At 32.2% G+C, this 18,335-nt stretch overlaps 1 protein-coding gene across 1 annotated transcript in view; it reads left to right on the top strand.

Moving 5' to 3' along the window:
* Window positions 1-18,335, top strand: part of LRP1B (LDL receptor related protein 1B) — a gene marked incomplete at both ends in the record, with an annotated part of 1,929,835 nt that overhangs the window by 1,615,684 nt on the left and 295,816 nt on the right. Inside the window, one exon of the mRNA XM_080798957.1 lies at window positions 17,742-17,934. Within this exon, the coding sequence (XP_080655083.1) occupies window positions 17,742-17,934 (193 nt within the window). The remainder of the gene's footprint in view (window positions 1-17,741; window positions 17,935-18,335) is intronic.

Here is an 18,335-nt window from a genome sequence, read left to right as displayed (position 1 = left end):
ACCTTCATTAAATCTAAATTATCCCATCTGTAAGGGAAAAAGAAGTCAGTACATTTCTATAATTTTTATTTAGATATTTAAATAAATCTGACTCAAGGATAATTTCCTTCAATTTACAAATTTTGAATGATTAGTGCTTGTTGCTACTGTTATTTTGTAAGTGTTTAATAAAAGGATTGAAAAAATCTTAAATTTTCTGATCTCATGCAAAATACTCCATAACTTTTTAGGTCATAAACAATGAGAAATAATTGCCTTAGTGAAGATACTAAGACTGATTTTTTAAGTTTCTTATTTACTTGTTTTAAGTGTGTAGAATTTCATATACAGATTTAATTTACTTAAATTTAAAAATAAATATTCAGAGTCACAATTAAAACAAGAAAATGTAAATAAGTAAATATTTTCCATAGAGTGAAACATCTGGTAAATTGTCACTATTTCATCTTTTTTTTGAGATTATTATTACTGTTATTAATTTAATCCCCTTCACCTATTTCATCTATCCCCCCACCAACCTCCCCTCTCTGGCAATCATTTGTTTGTTCTTCCTAGTTAAAACTCGATTTTTTTGGTTTGTCTCTTTTTTCCCCCTCTGTTCATCTGTTTTGTTTCTTCAATTATATATTTAAGTGAAATCATATGATATTTGTCTTCCTGACTAACTTATTTCACTTTGTATTATACCCTCTAGGTCCATCCACTTTGTTGCAAATGGCAAGATTTCATTCTTTCATTATGGTGGAGGATTATTTCATTCTATATACATAGTACATCTTTATCCATTCATCTTATGATGGACACTTGTGTTGTTTCCGTAGCTTAGCTATTGTAAATAATGGTGCAGTAAAAATAGGGTTGCATATATCTTTTTGAATTAGTGCTTTTGTGTTCTTTGGATAAATGCACAGTAGTGGAATTACTGGATCATATGGTAATTCTATTTTTAATTTTTTGAGGAACCTCCATATTGTTTTCCACAGTGGTTGCACCAGTTTGCATTCCCACCAACAGTGCACAGGGGTTCTTTAATATACATGTTATCTAAGGGTTAAAGAAATTAGTAGCATTTTGTGGATACAAAATTAAAGATTCTTGAATTTTCATTTTCTAGTATTTTATAATTACATGGTTTAAATTATGCTGTGGGTCATAGAATACTCCTTAAAAAAACTAATTCAGAAAAAATGATATATAAAGCAACTTCCTTATGTGACATATTAACTGTATCCTGTAAACTTTCTTATAAAATCATGATTAAATATATATTTATATATACACATGTGTAACATGTACATAATAAAGAATTAGAAGGAAATGGGATACATTTACCATATTTTTCTGTTTACTGTTATCTCACTTAGAAGCTGGAGTGAAAAAATGTTTTCCTCTTGGTGCCTGAGTTTTTCCTCTGGAAAATGAAACCCCAAAACCTAGAGTAATGCTATCTTATGCTGCAGATAAATTACATTAATGTTTCTTGGAAGATACACTTTTAAAAATATATGACTAGGCCTTTCAGGATAGCAGTGTTTCTGGAACATTTCCTATGACTGGTTTTAAGTTAGGCTTAAAAGCTCAAATTTTGTTCTCTTACACTGCGGCCCAGCTTTTACTTGAAATACTTCTTCTGCACTTAGACAATTAAAAGGGGAGGGGTGTCTCAGAGTCTGTTTGACTTGCTTTCTTCTTATTTTTAATTAAGAACATACATGGCAAGAAATACACTTAATATTCTACATGTATTTATTTTCAATCTTCAAAAATTATAATGTTTAAGTGAGAAAGAGCCATTGATTAGTGGAATAAAAATATCTCAATTTTTATACTGTAGAGGTTAAGTATTTTGGAGATCAGCAAGTTTTCTTAGTAGTGAATATCAAGTAGTTTTCACTGAATTTTTTTCTCCTAGCATGGAATTCAAATTATTTTACTGAATATTTGACTATTCATATTTCAGTGTTTGCTTTTTGACTATAATACACAACAGTATTGAGAATGAACTTGATAAATGCATGTTGAAGATTCCTCTTGGTATAACATTTATAAATAGCATTCATGTAATTTATTTGATTAAAGTGGTATGAAATTCTAATAGAAAATCTCTTATCAGTCTAGGGTGTTATCTGTGGAAGGCAGGATATTATTGCTGAAGTATATTACTTAAAGGAGTATAGATTTGCTCCCAGATTACAAAGAAAGTTTGGAAGAAAATGGAATGGTTAGGGTTCATTACAAATTGATGAAATAGAAAATCTTAATTCATAGGAACTGGTGGGTATAGGAAGTGTTCATGTTGTAATGATACTGTGTTCATCTACCCAAAGCTCCTATTACCCAAAGTGCAATCATACTTTAAAATTGCTTAGGTTTTGCTATTCTAGAAGATACGTATGGAGGTTCTCCAGAGTTAAAAATAGAATTACCCTGCATTCCAGCAATTGCACTACTATGTATTTACTCAAAAGACACAAAAGTACTGATTCAAAGGAGGACATGCACTCTGATGTTTATAGCAGTATTATCAACAATAGCCAAATTTTGGAAAGAGTCCAAATGTTCATTGACTGGTAAGTGGATATATGCCACATCTTCTTTAGATAAGATAGAGGATAGAGGATAGATGATAGATAGATAGATAGATAGATGATAGATAGATGTAGTGGTGTGTGTGTGTGTGTGTGTAAAATGGAATATTACTCAACCATCAAAAAATGGAATCTTGTTATTTTCAACTATGTGGATAGAGCTAGAGTGTATTATGCTAATCACAATAAGTCCATCAGAGAAAGACAAACCCCATATGATTTTACTCATGTGGAATTTAAGAAACAAATCAGCTAAACACAAGGGAAGGGAACCAAAAAGAAGAAAGGGCAGCAAACCATAAGAAACTCTTAACTATACAGAATAAACTGAGGGTTGCTGGAGGGAAGATGGATGGTTGATAGGCTCACTGGGTGATGAGGATTAAGGAGGGCACTTATTGTAATGAGCACTGGGTGTTTTATGTAGTCATGAATCACTAAATTCTACTTCTGAAATCATTATTACACTATTTACTGACAAATTATTGGTGCAGCATCTAAAAGAGATGTCTCTGTATTGGTTATCCTATCTACCCCTCTTTCCTTAAAAAGTTTAAACACTTAAGAGTAGTGAAGAATCATCAGTGTTATTATTTTTGTTAAATCATCAGTGTTATTATTGCATCAGAAGAAAACAGACTATAGGCTTTTAGCTGTCCAAGTCAATCCATTCTTCTTTCTTACTCTATTTCTTTTGATAAATTGTGGATGAAGCATGCACTTCATCATTTAAAAGACATTTGCCCTGGATTCACCTACAGCAAGTGGTTACAATAGCTTTAAACACTTCTGAATATTTTGTTTTGAACATAATTCAAGGAAAACAGTATTCTTAATATTAAAACATGATTGAAAGTACTGTAAAATGCTGGCATAATGAATCAATTTTCTCAGGATATCTTTTTGATAGAAACATTCCATTTTCTAAATAACACCTAGTTCTGTAGTTTTAAATCAGTAATGTGGCACTAGTAGACAGGAAAGTGGTTGCAACATTAAGAAGACATTAACCCACTTACTAGGGTTGAGCTATATAATTGTGAACTGTCAGAACAGTGTTGCTTTTCAGATTCATTTTTCCTTCAAAAATATTCAGTGAATAATTTTTTAAAATGATTATGACAGATAAAAGGAAAATGTGTTTACAAAGCTTAAGCTTTTTAAGCAATAGCTGAATAATACAGAAAATATCAAGTTTTATTTCATGGACTCCTTTACCATTAACAGTCTCTAGACTGTTTCACCTATTCTCTTAAGAATCTAAGTCTTTATTAGTCTAAATCTGTTGTCTTTAGCTCACTAGCTGTGTGTGTGTGTGTGTGTGTGTGTGTGTGTGTGTGATAATAGAACGTGTAGGGAGTCATGCCTTGGTTATAGGAAACTGTTTTCTAAACTTGGTTCTGCAACTTACTTGGTGAACATTGAAACTTATTTCCTGTTACTAAAAATATATACCATCTTTTTAAAATTTTATTTATTTATTTATTTTTAAAAGATTTTATTTATTTATTTGACAGAGATCACAGGTAGGCAGAGAGGCAGACAGAGAGAGAGGAGGAAGCATGCTGCCTGTTGAGCAGAGAGCCCGGTGTGGGGCTCCATCCCAGGATGCTGGGATCGTGACCTGAGCCAAAGGCAGAGGCTTTAACCCACTGAGCCACCCAGGTGCCCCAAAAATATATACCGTTTTATTTCATGGGGTAGTTATAATAATGACAACTAATTTAAGTTTCTTCTCTTACATTTAACATTTTTTTTTAATTTTACCTTTTTAATAAAAAATCCTCAAAATATTGGGGCATCTGGGTGGCTCAGCTGGTTAAGCAGCGGGCATTGACTCAGGTCAGACCCTGGAATCAAGCCCCATGTCGGGCTTCCTGCTCAGTGAGGAGTCTGCTTCTCCCTCTGCCCCTCACCCACTGCTCATGCTCTCTCTCTTTCAAATAAATTAATAAGATCTTTTAAAAAAAATTGTCAAAAGGCTACAAAAGTTGAGATAATTGTGTAATGTACCCCTTGTACCAGTTACCTAACTTTAGTAATTTGTAATATACGTTAAGTTTTGTTTCTTAAATAGCCCTCACACTTCTAATCTATGGATGAGTTTGAAGTATCTCTTAGACATTTAAATATTGTGTCTTTAAGCATTTTAGTAAATACTTGTAAATGATAGGACATTATTTTTTGTATTTAGTTTTCATAATCAAAATATTTTATTATATCTTAATAAATAGTACTCCCTTAATTCATCAAATTATCCAGTCAAAATGTTTGTAATTATCTTTTTAAAAATTAATTGAGTCTGAATCATAATTTACATAAGATAAATTCACTGAATTTAAATATACAGTTTGGTGACATTTGAGAAATGTATAAGATTATATAATGACTGCCACAATAAAGATATAGCATATTTATATCACATTATATCACTCCATAATGTTTCCTCATATGCTTTTATTGACTGGGACATATAGTTGGTGCATATTTAATTAAAAAAATGTTAAAGAGTGACTACTCCATTTAACTGTCCCACCAACAGCATATGAGAGTTCTGTTTCCTCCCCATTTTCACCCATTCTGGAGTGTATATTAATATTTCATTGTGACTTTAACTTCCATTTCTTATGCTAATAATGCTAAGCATCTTTTCATGTGGCTACTGGCCACTTACCTATTTTCTTTGTGAAATTGCTGTTAGTATCTTTTGTTGATCTTTATTCCTTTACTTAATTTTCTTTTTAAATTTGCCTTCTTATGATTGAGTCCTAGGGTTTTTTATTTACTTTGATTCTAAGTACTTTGTTTGATAAATATGATATTCATATTTTATCCTACTCTGTGGCTTGCCTTGTATCCATTTATTTTATCTTTGTTTAGTAATGTATCTGAAGGGAAAAGCATTTCAATTCTGATGAGTTTGAATTTATCAATCTTTTTTATGGTTCATGTTATTTGCATTTATCTAAGAAATTTTTGTTCACCTCAAAATAAAAAAATATATATTTTATTTTGTTTCCTTCCAGAAGTTTTGTAATTTTAGGGGGAAACAATTCAGGCTTTCACTAATAAGTAATACCCTAGATTTAGGATATTCATTAATATCCTTTATCAGTTTGAGGAAATTTCCTTCTGCTTCCAGTTTGCTGATCATTTTATCAAGAATTGGTTTTGATTTTCATCAGATGTTTTTTCTACATCTATTAACATAACATGATTTTTTGCTTTATTTCATTAATACATACAGTGAATTACATATTAATTGCTTTTTTGAATATTCAAATAATTATGCATTCCTGAGATACACTACACTTGATCATCATGTGGTATTGTTTCCATATGAGGTTAGATTGGAATTATTATCTTTTTGTTTAAAATGTTTGCATGGATAACAAATATTGACCTGTAATTTTCTTTCCCTGTAATGTCTTTTTTAGATTTAGATGTTAGGGTTATTCTATTCTCACAGAGTGAGTGGGAAAGCATTTCCTTCTTCTCTGTTTTCTGAAAAAGTTTGTGCAGAAGTTACTATTGAAACCATCTGGGCCTGCAAGTCTTCCTTTCTCCTTTCTTCTTCCCTTCCATCCTTTTGTCCTTCTGTCCTTTCTGTACATACACACACACACACATATTTATATCCAGTTGTTTCAACTCCATTTGTTGAAAAGATCACATTTTCCTCAAAAGTACTTTTGAGCTAATTCTTGAAGGGATGAGCTAGTTGGCCAAGTGGGTATTTTAGGGAAGGATCTCTCAGGCACCGAGAACAGCCTGTGTGAGATCCTTATATGTGCTTCCTATGTTTGAGACACAATCAGACACAAATTGTGTCCAGAATAGAGTGCGAATATGGAGAATAATAGGTGATAATTACAGAGAGGTACTAGGGTCAGGTCATATAAGACATCATAAACCATTTCAAGGACTTTTTGAAGAATCTTATAAAAGATTAGATGTATAGATACACTCATATCTGAATGTAAAAAGGTTGTTACCTTTTGCTTACATTTTTTGTGTGTTACTGTTAATTTTTTTTGTTTTGAGTTTCTGCTTCCTCTAATAGATTTCTATTGAATAATATGAATTTTAAATTGAGACACAGTATGTTTCTTAATTTTAAAGATTATAGGCAATCACCCTTAACAACTATGTAAGACTTTTTGTAATTTTAAAAAAAAGCAGCATTTTACAAGTATGTATTATCACTCAAGAAACTGATGACAGTGTTCACTTCTGAGGAAAAGGATGTGAGGTTGGGAATTGGAGGTGGAAAGGAGTGTGTGCATGATTATTCTAATTGTTAAAAATAAGTTCACCTCATTTTATATGTAAATTATGCTTCAGCACAGTTGATTGAAAAAACTGTATGTATAGTAAGGAAGATGTGTTTGTGAAAGTATATATAGTCAATGCAGCCTATCCTGCAGTAGTTTTCATTGAGTTTTTATTTTTTCAAGTTATATCTTTTAATTTGATTAATAAAGAAGAATTTTAAGATGATATTACCACATATTTATGAAAATTCAAATACAGTTTTATTAACTCACTTTGCTACCATTACATATAATTTTATAAATATTTCCACATTTATTGAAGTGACCTTGGAGTAGCCTATGACCACATGTATAAAATTTAATCAATATAATATATCAATAAAATAATATCATATATTATTTTATATATTATAAATAATGATAATATAATGATATAAATAAAAATGCTTAAGTAAACATTTTGGATATAACTTTCAATCATAAGTCTTTCATCCCTTTCTCAAAGTGACATTTAACAAATCAAATGAGTATTATTTTTAAAAATCTTTATTTTTTTAATATAAATTCAATTAGCCAAGGTATAGTACATCATGGTTTTTGATATAATGTTCAATGATTCTTCAGTTCATCAGTTCAGTGTAACACCCAGTGCTCATCACATCACATACCCTCCTTAATGCCCATCACGGAGTTAATCCACCCCCCTACCCATCTCTTTCCACAACTCAAATGGGGGTTATTTTTTTCATTTTGTTTTGTTTTGGCTGGCAAATATTTAGAATGTTTAGAACAGTGAATGTTTAGAATGCTTAGAAAAGTATGTTCCAAAGAGATATAACCCCTTCTTCACACATACAATAAACAAAAATCTTCGATCTACAAAATTGGAAATCAGTTACAGTTCTAAAACTCAAGGTGATAGGAGTTTCAAGACAGCTTCAGTGTAATATGGCTTGCTTAATTAAAATCACTGCTTTTCGGTTTTCCCTCAAAGTTAATAAATTTGACATAGTAACCTTTGTGACTCTTACCAGAAATTTCCAGTTGACACGCAACCAAAAAAGAAATGGAACTCAAGGATCTTACCAAAGCAGACATTAATTTTATCTCTAAGCATAGGTTTGATGATGTGATGATCTCAGAAGTTGAAAATACGTTGTTTACAAATGGAAATCTCCTGTAAAAATTTATTTTTTAAGTTGATTATCATTTTTAACACTTTTAGAAGTAAGTTTTTTAGAAATATATAGAATATTTTTAGAATTATAAATAGAATTTTAGTTATGATTCTATTATATCTATATTTATAATATAAATATTTATATATTTCTATATAAATAATATTTATATATTTATATATAACATATATTGTATATATTTATATATGTTTATAATTTATAATTATAAATAGAACTATAAATAGAATAGTATTTTAGAAATAAGTAAGTTATTTAGAAATAAATAGAAATAAGACTGAGTATTTTATTTTATTTATTTTATTTTTTTAAAGATTTTTATTTATTTATCTGACAGACAGAGATCACAAGTAGGCAAAGAGGCAGGCAGAGAGAGAGGAGGAAGCAGGCTCCCTGCTCAGCAGAGAGCCCGATGCGGGACTCGATCCCAGGACTCTGGGATCATGACCTGAGCCGAAGGCAGAGGCTTAACCCACTGAACCACCCACGTGCCCCAACTGAGAGTATTTTAAAGTACTACCTTTACAAGCTTATCTCATTGCTTCTTCATCATGCAAAAATAATTATAGCAAACATTTATGAAAAGCTTACAATGTAACCATGTTAAGAGTTGTATTAATATTATTTAACAGTTTCTAAAATTTTATGATACATATTACCTCTGTTTTTGTTAGAAAAGAAGAAAGAAAGGCCTGGAGAAGTGAAATAACAATTTATGTTGCACAATAAGAAAAAGTTTGAAAACAGTCCCAATCATTCTAACTTCAGAGCCCAGGCTGATAATCCTAGGCTATATTTTCTTTACAAATATAGCGTTTAATTAATTTGTTTCTACCCTTTCCCCTGTGTAGTTTTATTCATACTTACACACACTGGAAAACACATTTTCATGCATACAAATAATCATCCTTTTATGTAGAATACTTGTTCTTTCTTTTTTTTTTTTAACTCTTACAATGTAGATTCTAAAATAATATTTGATTTTTGTCAGATAGTCAGTAAAACCCAATTTGAAAAATTAAGACTGGCATTTCAGTATAGCTTTGACACATGAGGTTTTGATTTAATATATACTTCTTTAACTAGCTCTTCACTTTTTCTAGTAAAATATTAAAATTCCAGGAGAGTTGTATTTAGACAATGATCTAGAGAGTAACAGCACTGAAATATTTATCAAAGGCGTGAATGTGATCCTGAGAAGATTAAGCCTACAGTGTTTCAGTAAAACACAAATTTAGTAATACCATTTTACAAAGAAAAGATTATATCTTTGGGTACACAACCAAATAAAGTACAAAGCTGAGTTCAAATTTCATATAAATATACCTTTAAAAAGTAAGAAGCAAAGGAAAGAAACCCAAACACAGGAAGAAATGTTTTTAATTACTCTTTTAATTTACTTTTTAATTACTCTTGTATTAACTGATTTGATAAATAATCATTGAACATTAAATACGTTCTATTCTAAGCACTTGATTTGTGAAAATGAAAAGATAGAATTGCTGGTTTCAAGTATTCCAGTCTTGCCAGGAAGATGGATAAAATATAAGCTCTTATGATATTCTCTGTTGAGCATTATGAATGTGTGTAGAAACTGTCTGGATATTCAGAGGAAGGAGCCATTTTGCTTTGGGCAGCAAGGAAAGGATTCTCAAGAAGTCAAGTCACTCCTGAATGGGTCTCACAGTGGACATTTTTTAATGGAATTCAAAGCAGAAAGAACTTACTGAAAAGAGATTCAGGTGTTTTTGTTTTTTTTTTTTTTTTAAGATTTTATTTATTTATTTGACAGAGATCACAAGTAGGCAGAGAGGCAGGCAGAGAGAGAAGGGGAAGCAGGCTCCCTGCCGAGCAGAGAGCCCGATGCGGGGCTGGATCCCAGGACCCTGGGATCATGACCTGAGCTGAAGGCAGAGGCTTTAACCCTCTGAGCCACCCAGGCGCCCCAGATTCAGTTTTTTTTTAAGTTTATTCTTTATTAATACTATCAGCTTTTGATTCTCGAACGGTCTAATATATCTAAATTAGAAATTTGGCTAAACTATAACTTTATTACTGCAATCATATATGAAGGCACAATAATCAAAACATTAGAAACTTGCTCAAGTTCCAGTTAGGAGTGGCTATAACACTTCGGGGATATATTTTTAGTCCTTTGTGTGACCTTAGGGAGTAGCTTAACCTATATTTTTCCTTGAAATAAGAGCAAAGCTGAGTCATTGTTTTTTACTATCCCATTTTGCAGATTAGGAGACTGAGGTAAATAACTTATTTGGGGAAAAATAATGAATCTCAGAATAGGGTTCCCTTCTGCTACTTCTCTCAGGCATATCCTCTAGATCTTTTCCCCACATTCTTCCACCTGTTCTTCGCCCCAGCAGACTTTCTTGAGGTCACCTGATTCATTGTCCTCTGGCATCTGGTTGAGTATGGTCAATAGAGAGATCAGAAAGAAAAGAGTATAAAATCAAAGTGATTCATTCTCTAATCTACCTCTATGATGGGTTTGCCTTTTTAACTGAGGCTGGTAATACAATAGGCAGTCTTTTAGATGATTGCTGTGAATGTTCTTTTCAAATTTGTTTGGATACTGATGACGTTTTGATACCCCATTTTCTTCAAACGCTTTCAAGAAATTTAAATAACCAGCTATTCTTAAATTAGATATTTCTCAGTTTTGAGTTGCTGATTGACCACGTCATCATCCTCTCCAAGGTGAAAGCAATGGCAGTTGTTTCTTTGCAATCTGTAACACTTTGTCATGCCTGACCATGGCAGGGGCCAAGTTGTCATTTCTCATGATTATGTACGATCCTGTCGGTGAGGCAATCAACTGGGGTATTTGGGAAGCCTCCTGTTTGCTTGGCTTTTAAATTGTTTGGCTTAACATTTAGCATCTGGGTGTTAGAATTATGTTGTCTGGTTTATAAAACTGAATATTTCTGTATTCTATCATCGGTTCTAGTGCTTTCAATAAGGCAGCAGGGAAGTTTTAAGATGGAAAATCATGTGATTCATAATTACATTCCTGACATATGATTTCAAGTCTATGTGGCATCACCAATTTAATTGTCTATCTAGAGGACACACGTGAGATTAAGTGAATGTGTCAAGAAATGCATTTTCTGAATGAACATGAATTCTTATTTTGAAACATGGGCCTATTTATAGGTTCAAGGTGAAAATGCCTCAAAATTTTGCCATACTGGTACATTTCCATATGACATGGTAAAGTGCAATTTATGATGATAGATCTTCTGCACTGTAAATAAAGATGCTGATTAGGCTTACAAGGTGCAGTATTTGTGAACTTATGATAAAAATGTTTTAACATGGAGATGAGTAAGTATAATTTAGTGGATTTTCACATCTCCATGTTCCACATGGAACTCTAACCAGTGAAATGAGATGTCTGGAGTCAGCTCAATTCTTAGTAGAACCTATTGTACCCTATTAAAGCAACATGCATAATTATAGACTGAGTTTAATGTTGCTTTTTCCTCTTTCTCTGTGTCAGCAGAAGTAGAGAAGTAAACTACTAGACTCAATCAGTGTTAAAATTCATAAAAGTTGCTGTATACCAAATAGACTTTTGGTAACAACATAGGAAAACTTTCATTGTCATAAGCCTAGCTATTTGTTATCCATTAAAAATAACTTTTTATTTATGTCTAACTATTAGAATTTTGTTTTCATTCTTAGTGCTTCATTGAAGTATGAATTTTCATGCAAAATATGATACTGGATAGAAAAGGGAATCAGAGATAGTAGTATAATTCCTAATTTGAAGGAGCATAGATAAAATAATAAAGACAACACATTACATATATGCTAATATCAAAGAATGTCTTTACTTTCTTTAACTAAGGCAAATTTTTTTAAAGATTTTATTTATTGAGAGAGAGAGTAAGCGAGAGACAGCACAAGCTGGGGGGGGGGGGGCAGATGGAGAGGGAGCAGCAAACTCCCTGCTGAGCAGGAAGCCCAATATGGAACTTGATTCTAGGACACTTGGATCATGACTACAGCTGAGGGGAGATGCTTAACCGACTAAGTCACCCAGGCGCCCTGCAAATTTTATATAGAAAATTGAAATCAGATCTCAGTTGCTTTGGATCTGAAATAGCCTCAAATCACTTAATAAATCTGTGACCTTGCATTGATTGTATAACCTTGTTAAGCTTCAATCCTTACCAATGAATGTGTGATGAAATGGTCTCTATTTATCTGTTAATGTGGAGATTAAAATTAGGTTTTATATGTATAATGCATACACATCCCATACACTGTAAGCATTCATGAAGTGTTAGCTTTCACTGTTCACCAAAAAAATTTAATAATAATAATAAAAAGTTAAAAAAGTAAAAGGACTAATGAATGAATGAACGAGTGAAAAGCCTCATGAGTTTGGATAAAAAGTGAATCAGGAAGTCCTTGGTTTGCAAATACTGCTCTGCTATTTGTATTCTTCTTCACCCTTCTGAAAACATCAAGTGTTATCCCTTTCCTGGACAAATGCAGTGGGTCTTAATTGGTCTCTCTGCAGCTATTTCGTTTTTAACTAATCTAGTCTGTATACCAGAGGCAGAATAATCTTTAAAACTATGAACCAATAATGATATTAATGTGCTTAAAAAACATGAGAGATTTACCATAACTTTCAGAACGAAATTCAGGTTCATAGCCTTGATCGGAAGGCCCTGTACATCTGCCCTTCTGGCCTTTCTCACCCTGCCCCTCGTGAGATCCTCTTAGATGTCTGAATGACCCATATGCTCCCTTACTCTTTATTCATTTTCCCCACATTTTCTGTTCTCTCTTCTTCTTGGCTTTTACACTGGGTGTTCCCTTTGTTCCAAGCGCTTCCTCTGTCTTTCTCTTTTCCTGTCCTATTGAGTATTCATCCTTCCCTTTCTCAGGCACATCTTCCCAGATAGCACATTAGAACACCTATGATTTTCACACTCTCATAGAAAACAATCTTTCTTTCACCATTTTTATTTTATTTTTTTTAGTTTATTAAGACTTAAAGTGGATATAAATCTTAAAGTTTGGTTCTTCTAAGAGGAGGGAGTGAAACTGTTAGCTTAATCAGCCCGTGCTGCTATAAAATACCATAGACTGTGTGGCTTAAGCAACAAGAGGTTTATTTCTTAAAGTTCTAGAGGCTGAGAAATCCAGATCACCATACCAATATGACAGGGTCAGGTGACAACCCTTTTCCTGGCTTGCAGTGCCTGCCTTCTTGCTTGGGGCAGTGGGGGGAGGCAGAGAAAATAAATACTCTTACTTCAAAATGATAACTAATTATATCTCTGTGGTATAATTATTTATTTTCTTTCTATAATTTTCATGTCACGTTCTCTCTTCTGGTTATCTGAACTCTTCTTTCAAATAACAAATATATGCTCATCTTTAAACTATTGTTCTCTTCATCCACTGATTTCCTAAGGAGTTGAGAACTATTTGGGTAGGTCACCTGTGGGTTAGGTTTAGAAGTAGAAGTGAAATAAAATGACTAGATGGCAAATCCATTAATTTTCCTATTATTCCCTCTGTTTCTATCCTGCCCCTGCCCACTTAGTCCACGGGAAACACTGTTTTTGTTTCTTTGTTTGTTTTGTTGTTGTTTTTGTTTGTTTGCATTTTAAATTTATATGAGTGGTACCATATACTATGTATTTCTTTTTGTCTGGTTTCTTTCACTCGGCATATTTATTCTGAAAACCATCCATATTGTTACATGTACCAATAGTTCATCTTTTTATTTTTTCTCAATAGTGTTGCATTGTATGTGTTAAGGAAAACATATATCCATGATACTTGTTAAATCGTCAATACAGGCTTTTTTCAGGACTATCAAAAGAGATATAAGGAAGTATTGCAATGGAATTTTGTAGTAGGGAGAAAAGATGGGCTCAATACTGAACAGAAGAATAAGTAGAAATTTATAGCCAAGGAGAGAATGGATGGACAATTACTAAGAGGAAATATCAGGAGTTAAAGGAGGATTCTGCGTACACTGACCTAACAAGATTCTTGGTGATGGTAGGTCAAAGTGATCATACTTCACCGGTGGAGTCCCGGGGATGAAGATATTGATGGTGATTAGGTATCAAGAGTGGGGAAGTGCAGCTAAACTGACATAGCAAAACTCAACTTTCTGCTAAAGTCGAGCTCCTGAGCACATACCCAAGCTTAAGATAATATGGATATATGTGATTTGTTTATGCATAAATCTGTACATGAATATTAAGTAGCTTCCGGTTTTTGCTTATTACAAGTAGAGCTTCTGTGAACATTTGTGTACAAGTCTTTATATAGATATATGCTTTAAATTCTTCTGGTAAATAAATGCCAGGGAATGGAAGGATAGATCATATGCTAGCTCTATGTTTAACTTTGTAAGAAAATGCCAAATTGTTTTCCAAGTTTGCTGTACCACTTTCTATTCCTATAAGTTCCTCCATATCCTCACCAATGCTTGGTTTGTCAGCCATTTTAGTTTTATTCTAAGAATGATGCAGTAATTTTAGCTTTACTTCACTAATGTCTCATGATGTCAAAAATCTTTTTATATGCTTATTGTCATGCATATGTATTCTTTAATAAAATGTTTATTCAAACCTCTTTCCCATTCTTTGTTAGGTTATATATTCATGATAATTTTGAGTTTTGGAAGTGTGTTTTTTTTTTCCCTCAATATGGGTCCTTTGCTAGACCTAAGATTTGCAAATATTCTTTTAGAGTTGGTGACTTATCTTTTCATTGTCTTATCATTATCTTTTGAAGTATAGAAGTTTTATAATTTGATTGAGTTTATTTTATCAATCTTTTTCATGAATCATGCTTTTGATGTCATACCTAAGAAATCTTTGCTTACCCCAAGGTCATAAAGATTTTCTTCCATATTTTTCCTTATAAATTTTATAGTTTTAAATTTTGTATTTAGGTTTATGATATGTTTTCAGTTCTTTGGGTTTTTTTTTAATGGATGGAACTTTAGTTTTTGTGTATGAATATTTATTTATTCAAGTACCATTAGTTGAAAAAACTATCCTTTTTAAAAGTTTTGTTAAAAATTAGTTATCCATGTACATATTGGTCTGTTTGTGAACTCTTTCATCTGTTCCACTGATGTATTTCTCTATCTTTTTCCAATACTACGCTGTCTTGGTAACTGTCAATTTATTATGTCCTGAAATGAGGTAGTGTTAGTCCACCAACTTATTTTTTGCCTTTTTTTTTGTTTTCTGTATTCTAGGTATTTTGTATTTCCACACAAAATTTGGAATTAGCTTATCAATTTCTAGTAAATGTCTTCTGGGTTTTTATTGGCATTAGGTATAATTTACCAGTTTGAGGAGAGGTGACATCTTAATGGTTTTGAATCTTACAAATCATGAATAGGGTATATCTCTTTATTTATTTGGGTTTTTGTTAGTTTCTCTTAATAATGTTTTATAGTTTTTAGGTTCTTGTACATATTTTTACATAAGTAACTAAGTATTTCATATTTGTTTATGCCACTGGAAAATTTTTTTATTTTAATTTTCAATTATTCATTGTTAGTATACACAATTTTTGTAGCAATCTTGTATCATACAGCTATATGTATATGTATATGTATATGTATATACCATACAGGTATATTAGTTAGTCTAAGCAGCTTTTTTCTTGTAGATTTTATTGACTTTTTTAATGTAGAGGATTATGTCATCTGCAAATAAATGCATTTTGATTTCTTCCTGTTCTCCCCCCACAATTTCTTAAAAATATTGTGTTTTTTGCCTTAATATTCTGACTAGAAAGTCTAGGAAAAGCTTGAGTAGAAGTGAGAGTGATCATTCAGCTTGTTCCTAGTTTAATTTCTATTCTAAGTTTTTATCAGGAATGGATGTTGGATCCTATAAATAATTTCTCTGCATTTATTAACATCTTCATATGTGTTGTCTTTTTTTGTCCATTAGTATGGTAAATTATACTAATAGGGTTTTTTTTAAATGTTAGATCAATCTTTATTTCTGGAATAAACCCCACTTCATCATTATGTATTATCCATTTTATAGTTCTGTAATAACAATTTTTTAAATATCATTGATTTTTGTCTATTGGGTTTTTTTTTTCTGTTTTCTATTTCTTTGGTTTCTCTATCTTTATTTTTTTTTTCCTTTCTATACTTTAGGTTTAGCATTTTTGTTGAGGGCATTAATTTAAGATATTTCTTTTTCTTTTATATCTTTTCTTGCATAGTAGCTTAGTGGTAAATTTTTCATATTTCCATTAAAATACTTGAGTTCTGTTCTGGGGAAGAGTTAAGCTATGTGAAACAGTGTGATCCTTTGAGGTCTTCCTTTAATCTTTTTTTTAAGATTTTATTTATTTATTTGAGAGAGAATGAATGAGAGAGAGCATGAGAGAGGAGAAGGTCAGAGGGAGAAGCAGATTCCCCAAGGAGCTGGGAGCCCGATGCGGGACTCGATGCTGGAAGTCCGGGATCATGACCTGAGCCGAAGGCAGTCGTTCAACCAACTGAGCCACCCCGGCGCCCTTCCTTTAAATTTTATTAGGAGTTAGGGCAAAGTTAGTCTAGGGTTGATTATTTGGCATTGCTGAGGCAAGACCCTTCCAGTTACTCTATTCAGACTCTCGTGAATTGGAAAGTTTTCAAATCTGATTGGCATTAACAAGCACAATTCACGGACCTGTGGGAATTTCGGGAACTCTTCTCTCTGATCCTTTTGCATGGCTCTTTCACCAACCTGAAGTTGTATTAGATGCTTGTGCATGTGCTTCGTACTTGGCTGAATCATCCAGGAGAGCCCTATGCAGATACCTAGAGTTCTTTTCCTGTTACATTCTCTTCTCTGACACTCTGCCCTACGAGATCTAACCCCACTGCCCTCTAATTCTCAGCCCTACCCCACTCAGGGTGTTGTCTAGGTTCTGTTGGGTTCTTCTGTTCTAGGCTGCTACCTGAATCTCTCTCAGGCCTTTAGCCATGGCCATCATGAGACTCACTCAGTTTATTTCCTGAATTAATTAGGAATACTTGTCCTTTGTTACCTGATGTCCAATGTGCTGAAAAGCCTTGTTTTATATATTTTATTCAGTTTTGTAGTTGTCTTATTGAGAAGATAAATCTAGTCCTTTATTTTGGTCTAAGTAGAAGTTTTGTCTTTACTTTTAAACTTTTATTGCCAATATATGTATAGCTGGTTTAATCACTCATGGTGAAAACTTCCTGAAGGAAAAACCTGGGTCTTATAGTTCTTTATAATCCTTTTGTAGTTTTGAGAACTTGATTAGTGTTCACTGGCTGTCTGATGATTCTTAATAAAGATAAATGTTTATTAGTAATCACAATCTCATATTTTTGACCTGGTGATTTCGTTTCATAATGCTGAAAAAATGCAGTTGTTTATATAAGCTGAATGATTAGTAAATAGAAATATACTTAAAATAGTAAATAAACACATAGTAAATGCTAAGAATGATTGAAACATTTAAAATAAAGCTATAAAGAATTTTATGATAATATAGTTAGTAAAATGCATTTTTATCTGATGATTTTTTTATTGATTAATCTTATTTTTTTAATTTTTGAAGCAAAAATAGATGAGGATATAGGAATACCTACATACTCATTTAAAAAAATATATATATATTTAAATTTATTTCAGGTGATTGTTAAATCTGGGCCAGGAACTTTCCTCAGTTTAGCTGTTTATGACAATTATATCTTCTGGTCAGACTGGGGAAGAAGAGCTATTCTGCGTTCCAACAAATACACAGGGGGAGATACAAAAATTCTTCGTTCTGATATTCCACATCAACCAATGGGAATCATAGCTGTTGCCAATGACACCAATAGCTGTAAGTTACACTAGAAACTAAATGTATTTCTTAATAACATAGTCTCTCAAAAAATTATGTTTTCTAGTAATACTTAGTTGGATTTTTGTTTTCTTAAATTTCCTGGGGTAGTGTTCAGGATTTGACTACTCAATATATTAAAATTATCTGAAATGCTCAAGGTAACTTCTGTAGTTCTTAATTTATCACCAGAAGAACAATTCCTTTTTAATCACTTGTTTCTGGGGAATTTATTCTCTCTTACTCTCAATCTTCGAGTATTCAAATCAAGTTGTTTTTGTGAAAATAATATTTCTTGATAAATAAGCTTTACATCTGGGCTTAAGAGTTCTTTAATCACTGGAATACCTACAAAAATTGCAGCCTGAAGTGTCAGTATGTTTTTAAGTGATACTAGTGTA

Source organism: Martes martes (genome assembly GCF_963455335.1).
Source record: "Martes martes genome assembly, chromosome: 3".
Lineage (NCBI taxonomy): Eukaryota > Metazoa > Chordata > Mammalia > Carnivora > Mustelidae > Martes > Martes martes.
This window is presented reverse-complemented; position numbering and strand designations above follow the sequence as displayed.